Source organism: Etheostoma spectabile, chromosome 9 (genome assembly GCF_008692095.1).
Source record: "Etheostoma spectabile isolate EspeVRDwgs_2016 chromosome 9, UIUC_Espe_1.0, whole genome shotgun sequence".
Taxonomy (NCBI): Eukaryota; Metazoa; Chordata; class Actinopteri; order Perciformes; family Percidae; genus Etheostoma; species Etheostoma spectabile.
Genome location: NC_045741.1, coordinates 11,398,805 through 11,409,467, shown reverse-complemented (window position 1 = coordinate 11,409,467; position 10,663 = coordinate 11,398,805). Strand labels below are relative to the sequence as shown.

Here is a 10,663-nt window from a genome sequence, read left to right as displayed (position 1 = left end):
TTTATTTCTTCACGTTTGGATTATTGCAATGTACAGTACACTTGTTTAAACAAATCATCCTTGGGCAAATTGCAAGTTGTACAGAACGCAGCAGCAAGACTTTTGTCTAAGACCAGCAGGAGATTGCACATTACTCCTGTGCTTAAGGCTCTTCATTGGCTGCCAGTAGGTTTTAGAGTGCATTTTAAAATTGTAATCACTACTTATAGAGCCTTGCATTGTCAAGCTCCTGCTTACATCCAGGATCAGGATCTAAAGTTTACTTACTTACCACTTACTTCCTCTGATCTAATTTTAAAAATTGGATCTTCCTACTATTATATACGTATACAGTATATACACCACAGTTTTTCAGAGTTGTCACTCTTTTTCTTCATTGCTGTTGTGTTTAAAAAAACAACAACAACAACTTGTGACTCAATTTGTTTTTGCCTTTGAATTGAAAGTACCAAGGTAATTCACAAAGCTGTGTAGGATGAGCAGGTTGACACCTGAGACCCTTTCACTGGGAAAGTTGATTTTTCTTCTTCTGTCAGCATCAATTTGAGAGTGTGCTGCCGCTTGTTTGAGGTAAGGCTTTTCATGTGCTTCCTCTGCTGACAGAATAGGTTAACCCTAGAAATTGTTCCCTCACGATTGCCAAATCCTTTTTTATTTTCCCTCTGTAATATACTGCAATAGTTGATCAGTAGTGACAGAGTTTGATTACAACAACGATAAATGAATTGCAAATTTTGCAGTTTGTAGCCCCAACAATATATACTACTACTACGACTACTACTAAAATAATAATAATAATAATAATAAGTTTTATTTTAAGACATGAAATCTGTGGGTGACACTTAATTTGTTGTCTCTATGGATGTTTTCATGGATCATTATGTCACTATTTTACAACAACATTGACTATGCCTCTAAGGCTACTTTCACAACTACCTCAGGTGCATTTGACCTTTTGTTTCGAGTTATATAGACTGGAGAAGAAGCTGTCAATTGACCTCCTAGGAAACGGCACCAAAACTTCCTGAGAAGTTTTGCTTCCGGTGCGATTTGTTTGGGAGGACGGTGAGCACAAAGCAAACCAAGTAGATAGATAATAGATACAGTAAGTCATGTTTGCATGAACTCAAAAGATGAACTACTGTTAATTCTATCTAATGATCGGAAACTGTCAAAAAGGCGATCTATGTTCTAGCGTGTATGACATGCGTGAATAAGTGCTTTTTGACGTTGCTGTCAAGTGTGTTGTGTGACGCAGCAACTTGGAGCCCTAGACAATACAGTATATCTAATCTTATCTTAAAAGTAGGGCCTGGACAATATTCACAGCCATGATGCATATAACACACTGAAAGAAAATTCCACAGTTTTTGGGTTACCTTTAATATAGTCTGACTCACAAGATGTGGACTGGTGGAATAAGCCTGCTATTGGCTGCCTATTTTAGAAGAAATTTGCCTACCCTTGATCCATCTCGGGTCTGGTTATCCGGGCAGAATGTTGCAAATTCATTCATGAATGTAAAACAGAAAAATAAGGATCCACTAAATGAATCAGAGCTTTTCTAGCCTTAAAACAAACATGAAGCTGTATCCAGGTCACCAGGATGTGCACACACACACACACACACACACACACACACACACACACACACACACACACACACACACACACACACACACAGTTTCACAGTTTTAGACTAGCTACAGAGACAGTCCAAAATGATTCATGTCTCAACCTACTTATACCATCTCTCTGTGGAACACAGAGGCAGCGTTTTTCAAACTCTGTGGCTCGTCTTGCATAGCAATATAGCCTCTTCGACACACTAAACACATATTCACTTCAACGGAAAGCCTGAGGAGTGTGGCAGTGTTATTACTTACAGCTCCCCAAATCCCCAAACAAGGACGGGAACATTGCGGCACACTCGCTCTGAATGAGGCGCATGAAATTAGGGTTGTAATGGTAAATTAAAGCAGATGTTGAACTTTAATTCATGTTATATGCAACTATTGGTAACTCCAGTCCAATAGTCTGCCTTCACAAGACTGCCCCTGAAACACTACCACAGGATCAGGACTCAAGACAGGTTTTTCTATGGTCTCTGACTTGCTGGTATTTGGACTTGGACTTGTCTCAGCCTTTGCCACTGGTCCAGGTGTCTTTATTATGTTTGTAATAATATTGGAGGGAAAGTGAAACACTGGCCACCTGAACACACGCTATAACAAACAAATATGTCAGCCAATTCTGCCATAATCAAATGTGGTCATAGAAATCACCAAGACATTTATTTTGTCCTGGACTCGGCCTTGACACGGACTCAAATCTTTTTGGACTCCGTCTTGTCTTGGTCTCGACTAGTCCTGGTATCTAACTTGTCTTGGTCTCGACAAAGGTGGTCTTGACTACAGCCCTGCATGACCATAGTCAGCTACTTCACTGAGAGGTTTATAGAGAAAGTATTTTTGTTTGCGTGTGTGTGTTTGACTGAGAGAGACCGACTCACTGGTGCACACGTCCTCTGGTTTGTCCATGTCTCCACGGTAATAGCCATTGCGACAACTGCAGATGGTGGCAGCCTCGATGGTGGAGCGACTGTTGAGCGGACATTGCTGACATAACCCTGCCCCCTGGAACGACTTAAAGGTCCCCTGAGGGCAAGCTGAAGAAAGAGAAAGAGAGAGAGATAGAGGACATAAAAAACAATACACAACTCAGCCTCCTGAACATGAACGAAACACGACAAATAGGCTACGAGTGTCAGCCTTTTGTTTGTCTGGATTGCAAGACATTTGGAAAACGTTTTAGAAAGAGGCTATACTAGTGGAGTTATTTCTGGTAGTTTGACAGAGCACCGAAGGGTGTTTTTTAAGGATTGCAGCACATTATCTTGTTCAGACACAATCACAATAAACTATTTTGTGTACTACCACAAACTGAGCGTCACACTGATTATGTGTGGTGTATAATATGGTTTCATTTCTCTGGTTCCTTTATCTGGGTCAGAATTGATTCTGTCCATAAATATTAACTAAAATATTCTTTGTGACATGAAACACATACATGAATTCTTAAAGATAACGTTCCCCTTTATCCAACTTTGATTCATCCAGGAACGGCTTGTTCTGGGCAAATAGCACAATCTTATTATTTAGCTTGTATACACCGGTTTGGATCATTTGCACTGCAGTCCGCCAGGGGATAAGACAAGGCTGAAAATGGAGGTCGGAGTCAGGGTGTCACTCCTACATTGAGATTAAGGGGACACCTGTTTTTTATCTACATTGTTTAGGAGCATGTTTGAAGGCCATCCCTTTCAGTTCATTAAATGTGAATGCCACAGCAAATGTTGTTACTTGTCCCTTTGCAGCCCTAACGCTATAGTGCATAGTTTCTGTCACCCTCATGAGGAATTTTAAGTAATAACAACAAAACTGCTGGTGTGTCAAGCCTTACACGATTGTGCATGCACCCCCACCCCTCCCTCAAACAGTTGCTAGTAGCCAAGGAGGACATGGAGGATTATAAAAAACAAAACACGATGGACTTTTCAGAATAGGTAATTATCTTCACTCAAGTTTTTGAGCGGGAAAGTTACCGGACGACACAATCTTCAGAACATAGCTATACAGAGAAACGGACGTTCATTAATATCAAAACGTTACGCATTAAAGCGCCCATATTATGCTCATTATCAGGTTCATAATTGTATTTTGAGGATGTACCAGAATAGGTTTACATGGTTTTATTTTCAAAAAAAACTATATTTTTGTTGTACTAAACATTGCTGCAGATCCTGTTTTCACCTTGTGTGTCTGGGTCACTGTTTTAGCTTCAGAGTGAGAAATAGTATTTCTTTATTATCTTTGTTGGGAGCCGCACATGTGCAGTAGCTAGGTAATGATAACATCAGCTAGCTATTCATTTTCCAACTTTGGTCAGCTGGGAGACTTGTGGAATACCTGCAGAACAAGGACAAGGAAGTAGTTCTTTTGTAGATTATGGTGAACTAGTGTGTGGTGTAGCAGTGTTTTGCCATTGCGAACGAGCTAGAATGCGGTTAGCCACCTCTTCTCAGCTAGTGACGTAGAAAGCAGTGCAGATTTTGAACAGCTCACCCAGAGACTGAAGGCAGAACAAACCCGTCTCTTGCTCAAAACAGCATGGATAGTTTTTTTCCACGTTTGTATGCATTTGGAAGTGCCAGAGACACACAATAACCCCCCAAATAACTATAATAAGTGTTTTTTCATAATATGGGCCCTTTAAATTTGAGGAAGAACAGCAACTATTTTTAAAGCATGTGTACATCTCTGAGCCTTTGTAGTTATCTCCACTGGATCATGTATATAAAACCCATCTGTTACAAAATGACCTCACAACTTCCAACACTAGAGTAGTAAGTTGTAACTCTGTGTTGTGCATTGCTCACCTTATCGTTTAGGGGGAGATTCAGGAAACGGCCACATAAAAAAAAAAGGATCTCACTCATCACCATTACTGGACTTCCTTAGAACGGCCATCTGCCCATTGACCCCATTCTTTGTAGAGTTTCTGTCCAAAGACAATATGTTTCTGAGATGCCAAAGATGTATGCATCATCCCCTTTTCCCCAGCTGGTCTGCCAAAACAATTGTTGCATTTTTTTAATTTTTGCGTAACTAATTAATACCAATAAAGCTAGACCTTAAACTGAAGACAATGTCAAAGACTAGAATCATACTGTATGTACAATAAATATTTTACTGGCTCTTTGAACAAAATAAGCACATTATGTTAGAAATAGTGCTTCTGATCAGTTTTATTTTGGTGGGAAAATTTCTTTGACCTTTGTTTTTAATAAGGCGTGTCACTTGAAATCACAATGTTTAAAGTCCTTGCCAAAGTTTAATAATATGAAACAAAGCAGGGCATTGGGTGAAATCTGAAAAAGCTTTCAGAGCAGTTGCCATTGTATTCACGGTTTAAATCTCAAGTAAAACCAAAGGACAGTTTGGCAGCTGTTGCAGGCGCAAGAAGAGTTTATGTTAACTCAGACTAGAGTAAATTACATTTCTTGTTTGAAGCATTTTGATAGTACAGTAGCTGAGGTTACCCATTAAACATTTGCAAGTAGGTTAGCAATTGAATCCTTCAAAACTCCAATTTGTGCCGAAACGCTGCCACCACAGCAGCACTACTAAAACTCACTGTGAGTTACAGCACGTTCAAAACAAAGTATTACATCTAGTTTGAAGCTAAAGGTGAAAAGGTTAGATTCACAAAACATTATGTGGTTGTACGTACATCTGAAGTTAAATATAAGTCAGGTTAAGGACACATGCCTTTAATCTACACATGGGATTTCATACGTGCCTTTTTGGTGAGGGCAAACACATTCTTTATTAGGACTACAGCTAAAATACAAAGCCAAAAAGATAAACAGAGAGGTGTAAAATGAGAAATTAGCATGAAAATAAAAGCTCTGTCAAAAGGCTAAGGAAAAAACAAATTAGTTTTTTATGTTACTTTTTCTGCAGGTTTGATTAATTTAAATCACTCTGTTTTTCCTGCCTCCGCTGAAATAAATGTTCACTTTATCTCGAAGATGTGGCTTTAGATGCTGTAAGAACAAAATGCAAATATTAAACAGATTTATGGTGGAAGGCAGAGGATTGCACAAACAGACTTTTAGGGAGTCTTTACTAACTGCGAGTAGGAATGTTAACATGAATTGAGTGAAAGAAGAGAAGTCAATGAGACAAAGTGCCAGCAAGTTAAGAGCCTTGGAGTGTCACTTAATCAAACGTTAAAGGGTTTAGGGGTCAGGCAGATGTTGTTCAAGAGAGAAAAAACAAAACAAAAGACGGAGTAATGGAGGAGAAAATTAGGAGAACAATGAAAATGATGTGTTTTATTCTTCTCTCTCAATATCACTATTTCTGCAGTCAAGGTTCAAAATGAGCACCAGCTGGTGCTCATGGCACCAGCATTTGGATCATATCCATGTATCATGTCCTTGGTGCATGTCCATGCACTATGGACATGATCAATGGACAAGGCTGGAAGACTTGCTTCACTCACCAAGACAAGGCCGCTTTATTTGTATAGCACATTTCAGCAACAGGGCAATTTAAAGTGCTTTACATAAAAAGATTAAAATACTAAAAGTTAAAACAGTCAAAACTAAATACGAAAACAAAAGTTAGATTGCAGTATAAGGAAGTAAACATTAAAGAGCAGTTAAAAACAGTTAAACATATTAAAGCAGATAAAATATCAGATTTTAGGCTGCTAGTATGGGACAGTGTATAAGCCGCTGCCCCACACACGTTATCGGGGCGCAATATCCATTTTGTAGAAACCCAAACTTTGTTGACTAATAAGGTAGGCACTCTATACAGGCCAAACCATATGTCTTTACCATCTCATCCATCCACCACGGGCCCCGCAGGATCATGGGACTTTGTACTCTGGTTATGCTTAACCAAGAGTGGAAGTACTTCTCTTTACACTACAATATAGTTGTCACTATAAGGTTTAGTTTAATCACGGCAAACTTTGCAAAATCCTGAACAGCTCCAACTGTGTCTTGTAGATTTCACTATAAAATCTATGTCACACCCGCGTTGGAGAAATTCTCAGAGATATGTTTGTTTCCTGTTCAGAATACCCCCAGAATGGCCACAACCCTAATCTCACAAATTGTTAACAAAAACATCCCAAAAGGCACCAAGTCACTCAATTCACTTCAATATTGGTTTCAGCCAACATTAATGATAAAAAAAAACACCAAAATAAACTGGCGATCTATTGAGTGGCTGGTAAAATTCAAACATTCACTTGCTATTTGGCTGGTGGACGGACTTGTCTGCAGTACTGCTCTATTGTGTTCACTCTCAAATGTTATACTGTTCTTTTTCTGTTTGGCTGCTGCTTTCGTTCTTCAATGGAGGATGCTGTTCTCTGCCTCCATGTTTCACTGCATATTACATTGTGCATGAGCCACAGAGCTTGAAGAAACTACTCACTACTCAGATTTGAAGTACACCTCATATCATATTGCAGGACTTGATCAAGCATGTATTAACTGTGAAATACTTTCTACATCGCTGACCCCAAAATCATAGAATAGAGTAACCGTTACACAACTTTTACAAATATGTAACGTGAGTGAACTACACACTTTTTAGGTCTAAGTGCCCTCTCCTTACTGCGTGGTGTGGGGGAGACTGGGAGTCTCTGAGAAAGCAATTTTATGAGTTGAATTTGACTATTTTGGTTCAACCTCACTGCTCTCATAGCGTCATTTTTGTGGCTGCAGCAGGCAACAGTTCTCAGCACTACCTGCCCAGTACCAGACTGCAGACAGACACAGTTAGAGACTAGCTGGTGGACATAGAGGAACATTTATCAGCTCAAGACTCAGATATTTCCCTCAGGAATTGGTCGAGACCAAATACAGAGCTAAATGAATATTGGACTTACACACGCCAGAAACATGACTCTAAATGATAGTTGCTTGGTAAAAGAAACTGTTTGTTTACACATTCACCCTACAAACGTTATGAGTTAATAATATAATAATAATGTATGAGATAATTTGCTAAGTTGTGCTTACAGCCTGTTTCCGCTACGAATGATCAAATAAATCAGTTATTGCAGGATCTATGAGTCAAAAGTAGATAAGAAGTTAAGACCCACACCATGAACTGCAACATCACCCTTTTGAATCTGTCCAGGGACTTATGTTATAGATCTTTATCCCTCATTTCCTGTCATCTCTCTGACTGTCTGTAGTACAGGCATAAAAATGCCCCCAAACACTTGCAAAGTAAATGGCTATAAGACTGTATTAGAGACTCTGGTGGTTTTCAACTGGACTACACCTACATCCGACCGAATAAACTGACCAATGCTGCTCTCCTCAGAGTCTTGTGCCCTTTAAACCTTTTGCAAAGTATGCGTAGGACTACTAGTTGAAAAGTCATAGTAATTATTATTTTTTACACACATTCAAATGCCAACTTTTCCGTCAATCTCACTCTTCTTTCTTCGTTGATGTCACTTTCCCTTTCTATTATTTTCTACCTTACGATCTACCTTTCTTTGAAGTTGTCTTTTCCAGAGTCAAATGTGTGTGTGTGTGTGTGTGTGTGTGCACAGTTCTTGAATAGGCAGATAGACATCTGGCTTGTCAAGGTCATTTATTCACCTTGCTCGTACACATGGGGTGTGTCACCATGGCAACAAGTCTCTCTCTCTCTCTCTCTCTCTCTCTCTGGATTTTAAACTTCACCACATGTGAATGTTTGTGTGTAAATGTGTACTGTCAGTTCATTTAATGTCAGCGGTCACGTTGATCGATTAACATTTGTTTGGTGTTACAGAAAGTAACATTCTCGGAGTAACAGTTGAGTGTTTGTTATTGAAATGTCAGAACTTAGATATAATATAATAGAAAAGTAAGAAGTATAGATGTGTTTTCTGTAATTCTCATACTCTTATGTACCCAATTGTGTCGGCATAGAATGGACAAAAGAGGATGAAGTGTCGAGAAATCCCATCATGCAAATTAAAACAAATCTAAGAACGCATGGTAACATAAAAACAGAAAAACTATGGAAATGATAGGATAGAGTTTGTGGGTGTGTGTGTGATAAAAGGCTGCAGGTTTTAAAATCTCTTAGAGCGTTGTCGGGGGTCCACATCAGGGGTAGTTTTTGTGTATTCAATGGTGGTGCTGACATTTGAAGTGCTGCATTTGAAGTGAGGGTCAATTTGAATATGTTTACCTTACACACACACACACACACACACACACACAGTAGATTGATGTAATGCCAGTTTTGCTGGATATTTTTTGCACAATATGCTGGTTTGGTGCAAAATAAACACCATGTCTGTGCACGCACACACACACACACACACACACACACACACACACCTGTTCTAATAGTGAGTCCAGTTTCCTGCCAAGTTGTTATCAGCTGATTGGCAGAAGAGCACACCAAAAATATGCCAGCTCGGTGGACAGACTCTGTCCCACATCATCTTAAATGACTGTTTAAGCACAAAAAGCTTTGAAGAGAACACACAAGGCAGGTGTACGTATACGTAGACATGCCATCACAGAAAGTGAGTCTGTCTTTTGTCTACATCCAATTAGATGTCTTAGTAGGGCTGGCCAATATGAACACTATAAACACTGATCACGATGGAAAATGAGGATATATGCAGAGGAAAAACTCTGTCAAATACCAGAAACTAAGTTAATCTACCATCCATAGTAATAATGTATGCAGAGTGTACAGTAAGTCTCACCAGTAATTATTCACACCCCCAGGAACGAGTAGTAAGTAATTATAACATCCCAAAGTGTTTCCCCCATAATTACATCACAAGGAGCTTTCCTTAGATCAGCCATTTCTGTGACTGTACATATAGACATGACCATTGCCACGTGACCATACCCACGTGACGACGCCAAGCTAAACAGTGTAGTCGACGAGCAGAAAGTTTCATTAGTTTCAATCAGTTTAAAATAAATAACACAAAACAAATAAACTGTAACAATAATAATACAGTTATTGATGAAATAAAGATGACAGTTATGTTGGTCATTATCAGGTTGACATGTTAGCAGGAACAGCTGGTTAGCACGGCAGCTAGCTGGTGAGGATACTTTCATTATTATTTATCAGTCATTTAAAACAGAAAGGCAATTCATACACATGCTTGTGTTGGTGAGGATTACTCTGCAGATTGTGTATGGGAGAACACGAATGAACGTGTTTAGCTTGCTGTCCGTCTACAGCATAGCTCTTCTGCCATCCGTCACGGCGTTCATAATTCGCACGAGTGTGACGTCTCATGGAAAGGGTCAATGGAGGAGGAGAAAGGGGGGCCAAGTTGGAGGGAGGGGGGTGTTGTCTTGACCAACTGCCACATTGCTCATTTGAAATTCATACTGTCTTTTTGTCATGGGTGGGCCAAATTCTCTGGGCGGGTAAAGCAGAGAAAGGGGAAGAGCAAGATTCCAGCTTGGCCCATCCGAGCTTTCATTTTTCTCCAAGGCAGAGCAGGACACCCAGGGCCCGGTATCCGGCAAAAGACATGTGTTGATAGGAGCCAATAAAAAATGAGGATATGACTTTTATTTATCCATTTAAATTGATATTCTGTTCGCTGCTAAAGTATATGAGGGTTGATTTTCTTTTGTAGGTTGTTAATCTCCTACTAGGGAATGTCAAGCTTAAAGAAATGTAAAACTCAACTAATTTATTTTGTCAAAAATATTCCATTCATTCAATATATCAACTGATATAAAAACTACAATTATATATTGAATTATTGTGATGAAATGTTTTTCCATATCAACTTTCTAGTTTTGTTTTTCAAGGGCAACACGTACAAGCTCAATATTTTCTTTAGAGATTGACAGCAAAGACCTTAATAATTCCAAATTGCATTCTAATTCCTTCTGAAATGCAATCAACATCACTGTAGTCTACATCCACGCATTCCACTTTCAAGATAACTTCGTTACCGTCGAAAATTCCGCCATATTTCACTCTTTTCAGCCAGATGTCCGTTACCTTCCATTTTTATTTGTGCTGAAAATTTGAACTCCGTTGGAGGACTATAGCTTACTGCTCCTCAGATCTCTGCAGGGTAA

The 10,663-nt window shown here is 39.2% G+C and overlaps 1 protein-coding gene across 1 annotated transcript in view; it reads right to left on the bottom strand.

Moving 5' to 3' along the window:
* Window positions 1–10,663, bottom strand: part of LOC116695270 (ephrin type-B receptor 1) — a 96,038-nt gene that overhangs the window by 49,402 nt on the left and 35,973 nt on the right. The window contains exon 6 of the mRNA XM_032525401.1: window positions 2,513–2,668. Coding sequence (XP_032381292.1) covers window positions 2,513–2,668 — 156 coding nt within the window. The remainder of the gene's footprint in view (window positions 1–2,512; window positions 2,669–10,663) is intronic.